General features: G+C 42.5%; 1 protein-coding gene and 1 pseudogene across 1 annotated transcript in view; one reads left to right on the forward strand and one right to left on the reverse strand.

Annotated features, from left to right (window-relative positions):
* Positions 1 to 684: 684 nt before the first annotated feature.
* LOC118627022 lies at positions 685 to 1960 on the reverse strand (annotated as a pseudogene).
* Positions 1961 to 5922: 3962 nt separating this feature from the next.
* The window catches only part of MCOLN3 (mucolipin 3), a 33524-nt gene continuing 22005 nt past the window's right edge, over positions 5923 to 17441 (forward strand). Inside the window, exons 1-3 of the mRNA XM_036256071.1 lie at positions 5923 to 5935; positions 9275 to 9504; positions 13756 to 13923. Of these exons, the coding sequence (XP_036111964.1) occupies positions 9277 to 9504; positions 13756 to 13923 (396 nt within the window). The 5' untranslated portion in view covers positions 5923 to 5935; positions 9275 to 9276. The remainder of the gene's footprint in view (positions 5936 to 9274; positions 9505 to 13755; positions 13924 to 17441) is intronic.

The following is a 17441-nucleotide window of genomic DNA, read 5'->3' on the forward strand; positions in this document are numbered from 1 at the left end:
ACAAAGAAACAGTGGCACCTGCAAGTGTTTCTGTGACCAGAAAAACTTGCCCCCACTCCTGCCCCTCCTGCCTTTGTCCTGAAGTTAGTCAACTTAGTTCCCCCCTGTATGTCCTGGCACTTTTGGAGCTGCTGCCTGCGCTGAGGATGAGAGTGAGAGAGTCCATGAGTGAATCTGTTTGTGGGCCCTTTAAGAACAGCGCCTTGGTCTCTAGCAGCCCCTTGTCTTTCTAGGACACACTCCCTGCTGATTTTGCAGCCAGATGTTACAGGAATACCTTTTTCCTGGCACTGTTGCCCCAGGCTGGGGTCCCAGTGTGAGGCTGGGACTCCTTGATCGCAGGGGACACCCCTGCAGAGATATCCCTCCCAGTTCTTTTTTTTTTTCTGAGACAAATCTTTTAATCAGACATTACTTACAAAATGGATTTTATATTTGGATTTATGGAGCATCTCTCTTTCCACTCAACAGCATGGATTTTGTATAAATCAAATGCTCCACTTTAGACCACACTGAAACAAATGAAAGGCTGAAATTATGGAAAACAAAGTATAACAAAAATTTCTAACCAAGATTCACACAACACATGCAACAAGTCATGTTTCTCACTGCTTTTGATCATGTTTTTATTCAAGATTAGCCGTCCAAAGTGATTTGACCTTTATGGAATCAGCAAATTTAAGTTTATGCCACAGGCTTCTTTTCTTCTGTGGTGGGTTTCTTTTCTGTGGGCTTCTTCTCAGTTGCTGGTTTCTTGGTAGCTGCAGCCTTTTTTCCCACCAGAGGCTTCTTCTGCTTCTTAATGCCAACAGCCTTCTTTCCTTTCTTCCCTGTCACAGGCTTCTTGACTGGAACCCCCTTCTCATCTGATTTGGCTTCTAATGCTGCTGCTGCTGCTGCTTTATCCACCCGGAGCTTGTGGTCCTTGGCCTGGCGAAGAATCGTGTTCCGGCGCATGGTCTTTGCATATGGGTTTAGCTTCCACATGATTCTCAGGTTTTTCAGCTGATCCTTCTTCAGGACTCTGCGATGAATCTTCTTACGTGGTGCTCAGAGGGCTCTTTGGATCTCTGGGCTTTTCAAGATTCTACTAAGGTCTGTATTGAGCATCTTGTGCATAGGAAGGCTGTAGTTACTCTTGAGGGAGGCAGCTTTACGCCAAGTGCCATACAGATCATCTGACGTGCGGAAAGCACTTTCAGTCCAAATGCAGAAACGGCCCACGTGCCCACCAGGAGCAAGTTTCAAAATGTTCAGTTTGCTGACATTAAGCAGAGTAATTCCAGGGATGCTTCTGAAGGCTTTGATGATACCATTGTCCTCATTATTGGTAATGCAGGGTCCCCTGCACTGGATACGACGTCGGTTTCTCATTGTGCCCTTGCCAGCTCTCGTTTGCTGAGAAGCATAGGCCTTTTTGATACCATTCCAGGCCTTAAGTTTCTTAAGAAGCAAAACAGCCTCCTTGGTTTTCTTGTAACCTTCAACTTTATCTTCAACCACCAAAGGAAGTTCAGGAACTTCCTCAATTCGATGACCTTTAGACATGACCAGTGCTGGTAAGGCCGAGGCAGCCGGGGCAGAGCAGATGGCATATCGTTTCTGTGTTGTGTTCACTCTACGGTGCCAACGGTGCCAGATTTTGGTTGGTGCAAACGTGCGGCCCCCACGATACATATTTCCAAAAGCACCCTGGCCAGAACGGTGAGTTTCACCACCTCGAACTCTGGGAGCCCGAGCCACAGCTCTGCCAGTACCCCAAGACTCAGCACTGGTTTGATGACCTGCCAATTCAGTGACAGCATAGGGCTATCTATTGTTTTTGCACAAGTTGGTGTGAACAAAGTTCACAATGTCTGGTCGAATGGGAGCCTTGAACACAGCAGGCAAAGTGACATTTTTGCCAGAAGATCCCCCCTTTTTCAGAGTACACGGATATCAGTGGACGAGCACACGCCATGGCGTGGAGAAGAGAAGGCCACACTCCTTTCGACCTGGGGGCTCCCACAGCAAAAGCCGCTCCCAATTCTTAATCACCACACTATGGATGTGGGACCTGCCCATTATATAGCTCTGCCCCTCGACCAGTCTCCATGTGACTTCTTAATATCCTTAAAGAAATTCTGTTCAGCTAGTTTTCAGGTGTTTCTCAATAATGGTTATTCAATAATTTAGTTGTAACTCTGATGTACTTGTGGGAGGACACAAGCACGGAGTTTGCCTGCTCCACCATCTTCACTGGAATTCTCATTTACTTTTTATTTTTAATCCTCACCCGAGGATACGTTTAGAGAGAGAAAAGGAGGGAGGGAGGGGCAGAGGGAGGGAAGGAGAAAAACAGAAACATCAATGTGAAAAAGAAACATAGATTGGTTGCCTCCCATAACACACTCCAACTGGGGATTGAACCCCCAAACTAGGTATATGCCCTGACTGGGAATCGAACCCACAGCCTTTTGGTGCTTGGGATGATGCTTCACCCAACTTAGCCACTTAGCCAGGGCTCATTTACTTTTTTAACAATAAAAATGTTTTGCCTGTTTTACAAAAAAAAAAAAAAAAAACTATATCATTTAGTAAATACTCATACCCTGGAAAATGCAGCAAACATGATTGGGTAGTATTCAGATAATGTCACATTTGGGTGTTCTAGCAAGATCAACAGTATTACATAGAAATATGTTAAAATCACCAATGCAGGGAGTTATTTTGTTTACAAAACTTGTTATTTCTTGGAATACCATGCTTAGGATTAACACAATGTATAGTATGTATACAAACTTATTAATATTTATTACATTTGTATGAACTAATCTCCATCAGGGCCAGGAACATACACTTATAGCATGACAACAATTACAAGCAATACTGACTAAGATTTTAACTGCTTCTCTAATGTACTTCTGTCATTCTTCACATTGCTGACCTTAGTCTTTGACCTCATGGCAGAGTTTCCTGTCTTCCTTTTGACTTGGTGTCAATACATTCATGTAAGACAATTGTTGATTGTTACGGTTTAATTTTCCCTTTTACATTGTTTTTTGTACCTTTTTCAAAAATCACTTGACTGATATATATGTGTGAATCTATTTCTGAACATTCTAGTCCGTTCCATTTTCTACATATACTCTATACCAAACTGTCTTGCTCAGACGGCTTTATAATGTCTTGAAATTGGATAGGGCAAGTCCTCCAATTTTGTCCTTATTCAAAAAATTGTTTGACTATTCTAAGTTCTTTGCATTTCCATAAGAAATTTAGGATCAACTTGTGAATTTCTAGAAAACAGCTTTCTGGAATTTTTATCAATATTAGGTTGACTTTATAAATAAACTTGCTGAGAATTAACATCTTGATAATATTGTCTTGCTATTCATGAACATCTTATGAATGGTTGGCAAAAAGTTACTATTTACTACACCAGTGGGAAGTGTAAAAGGAAAAGCAGTTCTGCATTGTGTGGGTTTCCTGGAATAACAGCTACAAACTGCGCTTGTTCAGAATGAGCCAATCAGGGATTTTATCACATGATTTCTTCTGACTCTGTGACTTCCCAGAAGAATAGTAACTTTACTGCAGACTCATGCACAACCTTGTCATCATCTCCTTCTAGGAATATGTTTTAAAGTGGCAGATTTCTCTTCCATCATTTTCTCCTTTCCTGAAGACGGAGTGAAGTTGATTCTTTCATTAATTTAGATCTCCTCTCAAAAACAAAACAAAACATTTACAAGCACATAAAATATGTCAGGCACAGTAATGAATGCTTTGCATGCATCCTGTTATTAGATGGTTATACATAGAAGGGAGTGATGAAGTGAAGAGGTTAAGTAATTCTCCAAGGTCACTCAATAAGTGGCACAGAAGGGAATTAGGGCCCCTGTCCATCTGGCTACAAAGCCGGGTTTTTTTTTTTTTTTTCATTCATGTGTCTACTTAAGTCAATTCTAGGGTTAAGTTAGGACTATCATTTATACCTGCAAACTTCTCCAAAGTTTGGATCATTCTAGAAAAATCAAGTACTTCAAAGTCCCATTGTCAAGATGACTTCACTGTTACTATAAGGAAATGGTGTTAAAGCATGTGGAGGCATGTGGGCATTAGAGATTAAATTGTATTTTCCAAAGTGCATTTGAGAATTGAGTATGCCAGTTGTTCACAGCACTTGGGATTCAGGTTAATGAACAGCATGCAATTCTTGTACCCTATTGCAAAAAAAAAAAAAAAGATATTTCCATTCATAAATTATCTATAATCTGGGGAATTACCTGTTATGAAAATTCAATGTTGTTTACAAATTTACCAGTACCCCACCCCCAAATCAATTAAAACATATCTAAAGTGGTTGCAATCCAAATTAATTAAGGTTCCTGATCTATTCCTGATAAGGAGTAAACTAAGGTTTAATTTTTTAAAAATTCATAAAGAAAGAGGTTATGGTTGGAGGTCTATTCTTTTTTGAAAATACGTTTTTATTAATTTCAGAGATTGGAAGAGAGATGGGGAGAGAGCGAGAGACAGAGACAGAAAGATAGAGAAACATGGAGAGAGAGAGAAACATCCTTTGGCTGCCTCCTGCACGCCCCTACTGGGGATGGAGCCTGCAACCCAGGCATGTGTCCTGACCTGAAACCAGCGACCTTTTGGTGATGGGACGATGCTCAACTAACTGAGCCACACTGTGCAGCTGGAGGTCTACTCTTAAAGAACAAAATATTCTATAGCACTTATTAAAAATAGAAGGCAGATTTTATTCAGGGCCATGCAGATAGTTATAGGGACCACTGCAATGGGTTTTACAATGGAGGAGAAAGACGGTTTCAAATTCGGACTGAAAAATTACAAAGAGAAAACAACAGGGGTGAAGGAAAGTTCTGGCTGAACCTACCTAACTGAAAACAGGCCAGGGTGCTGAGACATAACCTGAAGGATGACGGAAGATGAGAAAGCCCATCAGACATCCAGGACAATCAGATGTTGGGAGTGTATGTGTGTGTTGGGGGGCGGGCGGGAGGGGGTAGTAAACCGACTTGGCAGGGTTCTTGCTATAACTGGAATTAACAAGGAAGTAAACAGCTGAACCTAGGAGAAAGTTTAGGAGCCTGACTAAAGTTTGGACAAGCACAGAGTCTTTGTCACTACCTCAAATGTTTCAAGTCCCATTTCTTCTAAGAGCTTTCGGGGCTCTTTTTGTCCCAGCACCGAGTCTAGAGGAGTCTAATCAACAGTGTATTAATTTCATAGCGATTTTGCAAAACTGGAAGGCCTAGAGAGGGTACACCTCTCAGGCTCGAAAAGTCTTACCCTTCATGCTGTCCCCAGTACACAGACATCGGAATGGGCTGTTAAGAGAGGGCTGCGCACTGTGAGCAGCCAGGCTCTCTGCGCACCTTCGCGCCGCGTCCCCTCCCACTTCCCCAACTCCGTGAGCAGAACGGGACCAGAGGGGCGGCCCCTTTACGGGTCTGAAGCCCAGAGCCCAAGTACTGTCACTGCACCTCGCGGCAACTCCTGCTCGATCAGAGAGAGCCCGAGTAGGGTTGTGCGAGTTGTTTACCGGGACCCGGAGAGGCGTGAAGAGGTAGGGGCGGGGTGCCGGGAGGAAGCCGGGCTCATTCCGACAGCCTCCGCGCCCCGCCTGTCCCCCTGAAAGAAGGCCCCGAAAGGGCGTGGAAGGGAACCGGAGCAGTGGGCGGAAGGGCACGAGTCACAGCGGCGGGAGGAGGCAGGATGCCACGGGCAGCGGCTCCTGGCGGCCCGACCCCCCCTCTTCCATGCTGAGCCGAGCCTCAGAGGTTTCCAGAGTGGTGCCCCGACCTACCGCGACCCCCGGCAGCTGAGAAGACCTAACGCCTCCCCGCCAGCCGGCTGACGGCGCTCCCCCGGGCCACCCGCTGTCCCCGCCCAGCACCCCCTCCTGTGCTACGGGCCGCAGGTGAGTTAAGTCTCGCACCACCCAGAGGCATCAGGTGTCATGGGAACGGCGCCCGCGGCGCACGGAGGAACCGTGATGTCGCGAGTCATCGGTGACATAAAGCGGGAGGGCCGGGTCCCCGGACGTCGGCTCTATGGAAGAGACACACATGGCCGTGGGGTACCAGCTGCAGCTGTTCGGCGCAGCGCCCGCCTGGCCGCCCCGCCGAGGTCAGTGGGGGCGCGCGGGGTCCGGGGTTCGGGCGGGGACCCGGCGAGTCCCCCAACCCAAGGTACTCCGGACCCAAGCTGATGTGGCCGGGAGCCTCTGCCCCGCGGCCCCGGGCCTGGCCCCTGCCCATCGAGATGCCCGAGTCGGAGATTCCGGGAGCCGGAAGCCACCTGAGGTTGTCCCCTCTGGACGCCCTGGGAGGGGTGGCGGTCTGCGTGCGGCCGGGGCTCAGAGTTGGCTGTAAGTTGCACCGCCAGCTTCTCTTCTCTCGGATGTCCCTTTATTAGAGGTGTGGGGACGGGTGCAAATGAGGGGCGGGCAAAGCCGGGATCCCTGCGCTGGGCGAAAGCAGTCTCCTGCGGGGCTCCGGGGTTAGGGGCGCAGGGTGCTGTGGCCCCGGAGGAAATCTCGGCTACTGCAGGCCTGACTCCCGGATGATCGGATGATCGCTGTGGTCTTCATGCTGGTCTTGATCAGGCTGGTACCCGCCTGATCAAGTCAGCCTGAGCGCTGGTTAAAAAAAAAAAAGAAAAAAAAGATGAAGGAAAGAACGCGAAAGAGCGAAGTTTTGTGTCTGATGATGTGAGAACGCGCTTCTGAAGAAATGAGGTTGCGTTACTTGGTCACCAACTGGAAGCATTTGGTATTTGCACATATTCCCTGGTTTTCTCTAATTTTCTGCAGCTCAATCCAATTAAGCCTTTCATCACCCTGAATAAATAACCTTTGTGTGTTTATAGATTCCAAGAGCAGGCCCAACTCCTCCATTAACCTCTCTCCTGATTCGCAGCTCCTCCCGCCCCCCCCCCCCCCCCCCTGCATCCATCTGGGCACTTTGGGGCCGGGTGTGAAGGGTTGTGGTCCTCCCTCCCTCAGCCGCTAGGGGTCTGGACAGGTGGCCTTGTTCCCAGCGCACCCTGTTCGGAGGGCATTTGTGATGCTTTTGGGAAAGCAAGTTTAGCGGCCTGTCCTTGTACATGTAATATCTGGTTTCCGGGACAACGAGGTGCAATGTGCTGAATAAATTAATTGGGGTTGGCTCATTTTCTCTTTGTTCCTGTGGGTTACTGTTACATGACGTATGGCTAGTTTGTTTAAAGTTTAATTTTCCCTGTATTAAAATAGAAAGGGCTTAATGTGACCTCAAATCTGTAATTCACCAACATGTTTGGTTATTGAGAGCTTCATTATGTTGTTCATATGTAAGTTTTGAGCAACATAAAATCATCTTGGTTTTAAGTCCTATAATTAAAATCTTTTAAAATGCTGATTAAAAATGTCATACCTTTTTGAAGAAAAAGAACATGTATTTGAGTGAAAATCCTAAGGTATTGGTAATTTTTTTCTCTTCTTTATGTCTTTTAAAAAATATATATGTTTTATTGTTTTTTTTTTAGTGAGGAAGGGAGAGGGGGAGAGAGATAGAAACATCGATGAGAGAGAACATAGATAGGCTGCCTCCTGCACCCACCCACCCACCCACCCACACACACCCAAACACCACTGGGGATGGAGCCACAACCCTGGCATGTGCCCTGGCTGAAACTGAACCGGTGACCTCTTGTCTTGGTCCATGGGTCCATGCTAAACCACTGAGCCACACTGGCTGGGCATCTCCTTTATGTCTTCTAAGAGTTTGAACCCCCCCCCCCTTTGATTTTTGAATACAAGTTATTGGAAAATATCACAGAGCCAGCCTTTTATATGGAAGGACTCTATTCTCCCTGGTGGTTTGGGGTCTTTTATTTTAAACAGGTTTCCCCTAATATCAATATTAGTCTGAGGAAAAACCCTATCCTTTTCAAAGGGACAAACAAAATAATAGGTATGAAGTATGCTGAAAGTAAAATGCGCTACAGAAATATAAAGTCTCCAATAAAAAGCAAATACAAGTGACATGGCTGATCGGGATTTGGACTTAAATTGGGCTTCTGTGCTCCCCAATGCAGAACAATAAAGCCTTCTGAGACTCACACTGTCACTTAAGAAACTTGCTGGCTGCTTAGGAAACTGTTGAGGCTGTAGCAAAGTGAGGCTGCTTGCTTTAGTGTTAGCCCTTATGCAAGGGTTTTATTTGCATTTTTATTTAACACTGGATACAATCATGCAAGGGCAGCTACTTTTATTTTGCAGAAGAGAAAACTGAGGCCCAGAGATGCTGAGTGGCTTGCCTCATGTCACAGATGTATCAAGTTGTAGAACCAGAATCGAAAACTAAACAGAACTCAGTGGTTTAAAACTATTTTGAGAAACATCTGTAACAAAAATAAATTAGTAAAAAAAAAAATGTGTTAATAGGATAACCTCATGTATTTGTTACCACAATAAACAAAGGCGAAAATGAAAATAAATAAATAAATAAAACTATTTTGATAAGCTGATAAATTTTTAAGTCTCTCCCCAAGAAAAGAGGCCATATCTACATATACAAAAGAATTGCATATAATTTTAAGGTCCACCTACCCTCTGAAGCCCTGACCTGGGTTTTTAGGTCACAATCTATGTGCTAACTATATCTATTACTGAAGGAGACAGAAATCCTATACATACCATATATGTATAAGTACATATAACTTTTTTTCTAATAGAAGCAGCCCTTAAATTTGGTAAAAAAAATTTTTTTTAATCTTCACCCGAGGATATTTATACATTTATCTTCAGACAGAGTGGGAGGGGGAGAGGAAGAGAGAGAGAGAGAGAGAGAGAGAGAGAGAGAGAGAGAGAGAGACATCACACATCAATTGGTTGCCACCTGTATGACCCCAACCAAGGCCCAGGACAAACCGCAACCGAAGTATGTGCCCTTGGCCAGAATGGAATCCAGGACTCAGGACTCTCTGGTCTGCAGACCAACACTCTAACCGCTGAGCCAAACCAGCCAGGGCTGGATTTGATAAATTTTAACTGAGTAAAAATCCATTTAATAACTGAAACTTAATAAAAGAAAAATGACATGTAACATTTTAATTGTAACACTTTAACATCTAAAGTGCAGTTGAGAACAATGCTGCTTATTTGAAACCAGATCTTTTGTTTAAACTCCATCAACTATCCTGCAATAGCAAAAAATATATATTTGTGTCTTTGTTTACAGAATGGAAACAGTTTTGTTTTGTTTTTTTCCTCTAGAGATGGCAACTCCCGAGGTGGTTATAAATAGCTGCAGCTTTCAGTCTGAGGAAAATGGGGCCACATTTAACCAGAATACATCTCCCTCTGAGGAGCTTCTATTAGAAGACCAGATGAGGCGAAAACTCAAATTCTTTTTCATGAATCCTTGTGAGAAATTCTGGGCTCGAGGCAGAAAACCATGGAAACTTGTCATACAAATTATAAAACTTGTAATGGTGACTATGCAGGTGAGCATCTCAGGTCAGGAGTTTGGTGACTCTTTTCATACCAAAGAGGACTATGGACAGTGGTTTTCATAACTTTGAACTGTATGTGTAATGGAGAAGAATAAATAAGGAAACATGAAATCTTAAAACATTCTCTCTTCAATATTTGTGAAAGAAGACTTGGGGAATTTTTTTTTTTTCCTTCTCATCTTTCCTTAAGTTATCATTTCAGTCACATAATCTAATTAGTTTTTAGGGGAAAAAAATTATTATTATTTGGCTTTCAATCAAGAGGTTTAGCCCTGGCGGGTTTGGCTCAGCAGTTAGAGCGTCGGCCTGCGGTCCGGAGAGACCCGGGTTCGGTTTCCGCTAAGGGCATGTACCTTGGTTGCAGTTTGTCCCCAGCCCTGGTTGGGTCGTGCGGGTGGCAACCACTCGATGTGTCGCTTTCACGTCGATGTTTCTCTCTCTCTCTCTCTCTCTTTCTCTCTCTCTCTCTCTCCCCCTCTCACTCTATCTGAACAAAATATCGAAAAATGTCCTCGAGTGAGGATAAAAAAAAAAAAAAAGAGGTTTAGTTGAAGGTTTCTGAATCCACCTTGAAAACTAGCTGTTGTCCAATCAGAAGAGCCTTTTCTTTCTTTCTTTTTTTTTATCCTGAGGACATTTTTTTCATTTTTTGTTCAGATAGAGTGGGAGGGAGAGAGAGAGAGAAACATCAACTTGAAAGGGACACATCGAGTGGCTGCCACCTGCACGACCCAACCAGGGCCAGGGACAAACTGCAACTGAGATACGTGCCCTTAGTGGGAACTGAACCCGGGCCTCTCTGGACCGCAACTGGGTTTTCTCTGAACCACAGGCCGGCGCTCTAACCGCTGAGCCAAACTGGCCAGGGCTGGAAGAGCCTTTTCTTTCCCAGTTTCCTGGGAATTTCTCTTCAGAAACTTCAAGGATTTCTGTTAAGGCAAGTGCTCGGATTCTCACAGCCCTGTGATCACAGGAGTCCTCCTGTGGAGGAATGTGAGTTAACTGAAAACGAGTGGCGCAGGTAGTGAAGGAAATAAGAGACTTCCTTTTAGGAGATTTATGAATCTCATTTCCTTGGCTTTTTTTTCCCGTTTTTTAGAGAAACCAAATTTTGTGGTTCTTTATACTGGTTGTGATGTACTCTTCTGCAGACATGTTTTTCTGTTGGTGAGAACAATGATCTATCATTAAAAGCAAATAGGCAAAAATAAAAGCAAATTTAAATAGGAAAAATAGATGTGATAGGTTTTTTATTGGTACTTTCTTTTCTTTGTGAAAGAAACAAAAACATAAATAAATAAACAACTAGTATTCAAGGAAAAAAAATTTTTAACCCTGAAATCACTAATCTTAACTGGTTATTGAGAATAAATGCTTAAGATTGTTAGAAGCTAAGGTGATTTCTATAATCACAAGAAGTTGATAGTATTCTTGCACAAGTTTCTAATGCTAGTTGTTGTGTCAAGGGAACTGAACATTTGAGTGACTACTCTGTTCAAGGACATTATTTCATTTAATCCCAGCAACACTCCTATTCTAGCATCCCTTATTTTACAGAGAAGGAAACTGACATTAATAGAATTTTTAAAAAGCCACACGACTAGTCAGTGGCTGAGTCAAGACTCAATAGGCAAGGGCACTCTCTCTAATATATCACCATAAAAGTGGATGTTCAATTCTCAGTATAATATTTGACAAGTTGGAAAAGCCTGTGTTTGTGATTCTTTATTTATACTGGTTGTGATTTACTCTTGGGCAGATATGTGTTTCTGTTGGTGAGAGTAGTTAGGTCTTGTTAAAAGCAAATGGTTGAGTATAAATATTTTCTACTTGAATGAGTGCTAAACATTGTATGGGCATCATCATGTTCAATTCTTTTTTTTTTTTTTTTTTTTATCCTCACCCGAGGACATTTTTCGATATTTTGTTCAGATAGAGTGGGAGGGAGAGAGAGAGAGAGAGAAACATCGACGTGAAAGGGACACATCGAGTGGCCGCCACCCACACGACCCAACCAGGGCCGGGGACAAACTGCAACCGAGGTACGTGCCCTTAGCGGGAACCGAACCCGGGTCTCTCTGGACCGCAGGCCGACGCTCTAACCGCTGAGCCAAACCGGCCAGGGCCATGTTCAATTCTTAACACAAATCGAAGAGAGTGGTATTCCCATTTCACAGATTAGAACACTGAGACTTAGTGAAGTAAAATAGCCTGTCATAGTTGGGAAACTAGACGAGTAGAACTGAAATTCAGACTCAGATTTATTCCTTCTAAGACTTATGATCTAAATTACTCCTTAATCTTTTAGGGAGTTCATCTAACCTTCTAGTGTTTCCTAGAGTGGTCAAGAGGAAAACTGGCCCATGGTTTAAAATGTTAAGCCTGTTAGCAATAAACATGTGAAAGGTGTTTAGGTAAGTTAGGTAGGTTTTTTTTTTTTAAAGGAACTGATGGTGTCTCAATTGTGATATTTCCTTAATTTATATCTAAGCAATCAAGCAAATATTACATAAAGACAACTTTGTAATTGATTGAATAAGGGTGTCTTGGTGACAGATTCCCTCTTTTCAGAGAAAAGAAGGTGGTCTTTCTGTCAAGTTGGAGACTTTGTGTTTCAGTAGCAAAAGAAAAATTTGTACAATAATAGGCACCTTACTGAAGGTTTTCTTTCCCCCACTTCCTGGCTCCGCCTCTGAATTACAGCAACTGCCTCAGCCGCTGGTCCTCCGGTCTGCCTCGAGGCTCGTAAGGACTTCAGGACGAGGACTGTTGCCATCTCAATTTGTCCTCATGTATTTGAATGAATTGATAAGAATGTGTTTGCGAATTCTCTGGAGGCTTTTTGGTCATCAGCTTCAACAGATGTGAAATCCCTGGAATATCCAACTGTCGTCTGATTGGGATTTAAATGGGACCTTTAGCTGAGAGGCGGTTCAGTAGTAGGAGTTGGGTTAAGTGGAGAGGATAACATGTGCAAGGTTAGGGTGTACCTTTGCAAGGGGAGAAGAAAGGGAAAAAGATTTGTCTGCTCTGTATTTTTCCTGATCAGACCCTGGGTTACTTTGTGTAGCTTGGATTTAGTCTGTCAGATGGGCTCCAGTTTTAACTGTACACTTTTTGAAAATGTGACTTGGAAAAATTATTTGACTCCTCTGAGCCTTCATGTACTCATCTTATAAAATAGGTACATTAGGAACTACACTGTGGGATTCGAATGAGGAAAGTTGCTGGAATAGAATATGGCACATAGGTGCTCGGTGTCCGTCCCCTTTTCCATATAAAATACACCCTGCCTCACTCTGGGATGGAAGTCAGAGTGTATGTTCTACACTACGAGTATGTAATGTGTGGGGGTGGGGGTGTATAAAACAGAGATAGATTGAGGCGGTTTGGGAGGGATGTAAAGGTGAAAGAGAGACTGGAGTAAAGTATGGTTTTGGATATGATCGACAGAGTTTATGTTACTTGGACAGCAGTGCAGTTAAACAACTTCTTGTGTGTGCACAACTGGTTTCCTGTGAAAGTCTGCGATCAATCCTGCATGAAGATTAAGGATATGTTATATTAATGTACTTTAATTTAGAGGTGAGTTGAAAGGATATTTTTACTTTGGGGCTTATTGTCACAGTTTTGGTCATGTGACCTAGGAATATAGCTTGATTGTGGGACTTAGACTCATTTAAGGTATTTCTTCAAGATCATCTTGAGGTCCTACGGAATTCGGTTCTAAACTCTTCTACTTGCTGTTCAGGCCTCTGCAGTACCTGTCTCCATTTCTTCTACTGTTCCTCTAATTGATTTATGTCCTCCCAAAGTGCTAAATTCTGTGCTACCTTCTTAACTACTCAAACATTCTCTGCCCAAGTTCTGCACATACTTCAGGGTTTCTATAATTCTTTCTTTAAGTAAGCCTTCCTATTTTTGTAGCCAAAGTGACCCTGCTCCTCTGAACCCCTGAAGAACTCCTAAAGAACTTCTCTGAACTTCTAAAGCTTTTGATGGTGAAGGCAATGCCATAAATGAGATCAGATATGAAAATAAATGTTGAAAGGATGCAAAAGCAGCTTTCTTATCTTTAAGGGCAAATTGATTCAGAGCTACCAACGATTAATTTCTATTGAGCATATTCATGATTGATTACATACTGAATCTTGAATAGATAAAATGATCATTATATGGAGACCTTTATTTTGTTGCTTTTCTACCCTCTTATTTTTTTCTTTTTTCTTTTTTTCCCTTCAGCTGGTCTTTTTTGGGCTAAGTAACCAGATGGTGGTAGCTTTCAAGGAAGATAACACTAATGCATTCAAACACCTCTTTCTAAAAGAATACGTGAACCAAGCGGATGACACGTATGCCGTGTACACACAGAGTGATGTATACAGTCAGATCATCTTCGCAGTGAACCAGGTAAATTAGCACTGCAATTTTTTTTTTTAAATGCACAGAAATTTAATGGAATTTACTTGATTTCCCTTTCTCAGGTATGCACATGCATTCTTTACTTGGCAGAAAGAACAGACTGGGAAATAGTTAGCAATGTACATAATAGGAACTGATGTTCAAATCAAGAAGGGTGAACATTTTTATACATGTTCTGTATGAGCAACATGTATAAAGTCATTAAAAAATTTTAAATTATTGGCAACAGATTTTTGCAAAACTGGTAATTGAGAAGAGTTTTCGGTTGGTAACACAGAGACAGAAACTTTAAAGAGTTAATTAAAAGAATCAGAACTAGAACTTGCCAAGAGAGCTTCAAAGGTTTAAAATTATTAACCATGACCCTGGCTGTAAGTAGTCATTAAGCCCTCAGGGTTTATAGTTTCAGGGGCCCTTAACACTTAATGAGAATATTCACTTTGCTGAGTATATATAGCAACCAAGGCCCGAAAGTTCACTTAAAAAATAAGACCTTTAAATCATGCGTGACAATGATCTTATTGTAACATTGATTAACTGCCAAAAAAGTAAGCTTGTTTTTCATTCAGATGAGCCAAATTCCTATCCTGAGTTTCTAATCAATTTTGTTTTTGCTATGAACAGTACTTTCTCATGATCCTAAACCTCTTATTTTGTAGGTATCATTGGAAGTGTTCTTGAAGTAGTATTTCCAACCTGGGTTAGTTTCAAAATTATTACAACTCTTCTTCAAATAATTGTTACAATGCAATCATGGCTCTTCATTATTTAGAGACAGTCTCTGCACAGTGAGATGGCAAATTGCTAAGACAGGGTATTAATTATGGCTTTTTGTTAGCATTCTGATGGCAAAAATTGGCCCAAAATCTACAGTAATAGAAGTAAGCTACATAAGATGTTAAACAGAATTATGTCTTATAATTTGTAAGGGGAGAAAACAGTATAATGCTGGAGATATTCTGTTTTGAGATTTTTGTTGTAAACTTATTAAGTTGCTCTAAAGCTACTCTGAACCAAACTAGTAGTTTGTTTGGGTTTTTCTTGCAGGGGGAGATAGTTTGCTTGGGTTTTTTTTGGGGGGGGAGGCAAGAAGTAAAAAGTTTATTAAATTCCTCCTAAAACATGTTTACCTTTATTAGTAGACTTAAAATGAGTTATAAAAATATAGTACTATTTGGCATTCAGGCCATTCTGTTGATCAGATTTTCATATTCTTTATAGAAATGCATGTAGATTCCTTACTCTTGTATATAAGTAGATAACATTAATTGGGTGGTTTACCTTGGGCAAATGATTTCCCATCATCTTCCAAACAATTACCAGGCATTTTTAGCTGAAGGTAAAAGTATCTTGATCACAGTTTTTACGAATAACTAGAGTTTTTGTGGCTAAAGAGGTCATTCTCCAAGGTTCCAGAGAACTGAAATGGGACAATATGGACTGATGTGAAAGAGGGATCTTTGTTTGCCGCAAGGAGATATCCTGATAGGTGATAGTCCCTGAGGGGAACCGACAGATGGGACAGTGGCTTCTCAGCTCTTAGAGGTATTTCCGTGACTGATTAGTTATCCCGAAGGGTTTAGCCCCCAGATGTCCTCTAACTAGACCATCTCTAGGGTTCATTCTGATCCAGTGCCAGTTATAACATCACTCTTTGTTTATTATATATGCTCATCTCTTTGAATGTCAAAACACCAGTTATTTTGTTTTCAATTATATCTTGGCTTTCCTCTATAATCTGTGGGTTATCTCTACTGGGTTCCTTTCTTTCACTTGCTCTTAAATTTGGGCAGTCCTTAGAGGCTTGCCCTTTTCCTGTAGCATTTCCCCCACTCTACAGTGTTCAGGCATCACCAAGATGAGGTGACTCCTAAGCAGTCCCTCACACTGCCACGTGCCAGACAGCTCACAGACACCTGAGAACCACCTTGTCCAAAGCAGGTTCATAGTCTCTTCCCACCTGAACCCACACCTGTTTCTCTTTCTGGCAAGTTGCTTAGATGTACAGGCCCCAGCGTCTTGGAATCACTTACTCTTGCAGCTTAAGCATAGTCTATACATTCCTACTTCTGATTGGCTTCCCTTCGTCCCTACCCACTGCCCTACTACTTCCTGGCTGTTTTCTAATGGATTCACCTAAAATCACAGATTTAATTGTGCAAATACTCTTCATTCTCATTCATTCTCTCTCTCTCTCTCTCTCTCTCTCTCTCTCTCTCTCTCTCTCTCTCTCTTTCTCCATATATGTATATGGAGACCTTACAAGCGATAGATAGATAGATAGATAGATAGATAGATAGATAGATATAGATAGATAGATAGATAGATAGATAGATAGATAGATAGATAGATAGATATAGATATAGATATAGTGTTTGGTGCCACAACATTTGATGTACTTATTCTTTGAAGGCAGAAGTACCCAACAGGCACTCAGATTTTTGTAAATGAATAAATGAGCTCAAAGGCTCATTATATATGTGACCACAGAAGGACCACGAAGAAGCAATGGTTTGAATCTGCTTTACTTTGGGTGCCACATCACCCAGATGAGGATCTTTTATGTATTTTTATATTGTCTCCTAAAGGATGACTTGGAACCCATGGATCTACATGAGAAACTCTTCTCAAGACAGGGCTGCAGAGGCAAGTGGGGCAGGTGTCCAGCCCGAATGAAGCCCCACAGAGGCCCCAGCCACTTAGGAGCCCCATTAGTCAGTCCCACTGCTCACTACCTTTTAGCCATAGTCCCACATCACATTCTTGTCCCAGAGTCCTCTGACTAGGGCTCCAGAGCTGCCCTTTAGCTGGACATAGTCCCGTCACTTGCCCCTAACCATCCAGCTCTTGCAAGAGTCTTATTAACAGAGCAAGGAAGTCTGGTTGTAGCGTTGCTCATAAAGTTAGCAGCTACCTGCAGCCTTGTGCCTCAGATCTTCTGTGTTTCAAGACCTTACAAGCTTTAAGATACACTGTTTCTGTGGTAGGAGTTTCATATGTTTCGGTAATTCCTGTAGGGATTGCCTCACAAGTAGAGGGCACCCAGAAAGGCGACAGGACCTCGTTTAGGTATGACTCTACTTCATGACCCCTCCTTGTCTTTCCAGCTTTACCGCCCATTACACAGCCCACATTCCAGGCACACTGTCTGCTTGGCTGTGTTACATGTCATTGAATCAGCTGCAGTTCCCAGAGACCCTGTGAATGAGTGATGTCCACAAAGTCCTGTCCTCAACAGCCTACTCAGCTCCTGTAGACGCCTGCCTATGGTTTCTTTTATGGAGTAGATCCATCTCATGTTTGGTCTTTCTCTATTTCCCCAGTATTATTATCTTTTCCAAAGAAAGCTGCCTTCTCATGACGTGCCTGAAGTAGGTGGCCACACTCAATATCTTTTACCTTCTTTTTCATTTAAAGGGCTCTCCCCCTTATAAAACTACCAATTTCACTCAGAGTAGTTTTAGAAAGATTTAATACACCATTTCCTTGAGTAGAAAACAAACAAA

This window comes from Molossus molossus, unplaced genomic scaffold, assembly GCF_014108415.1.
Source record: "Molossus molossus isolate mMolMol1 unplaced genomic scaffold, mMolMol1.p scaffold_m16_p_12, whole genome shotgun sequence".
NCBI classification, from domain to species: domain Eukaryota; kingdom Metazoa; phylum Chordata; class Mammalia; order Chiroptera; family Molossidae; genus Molossus; species Molossus molossus.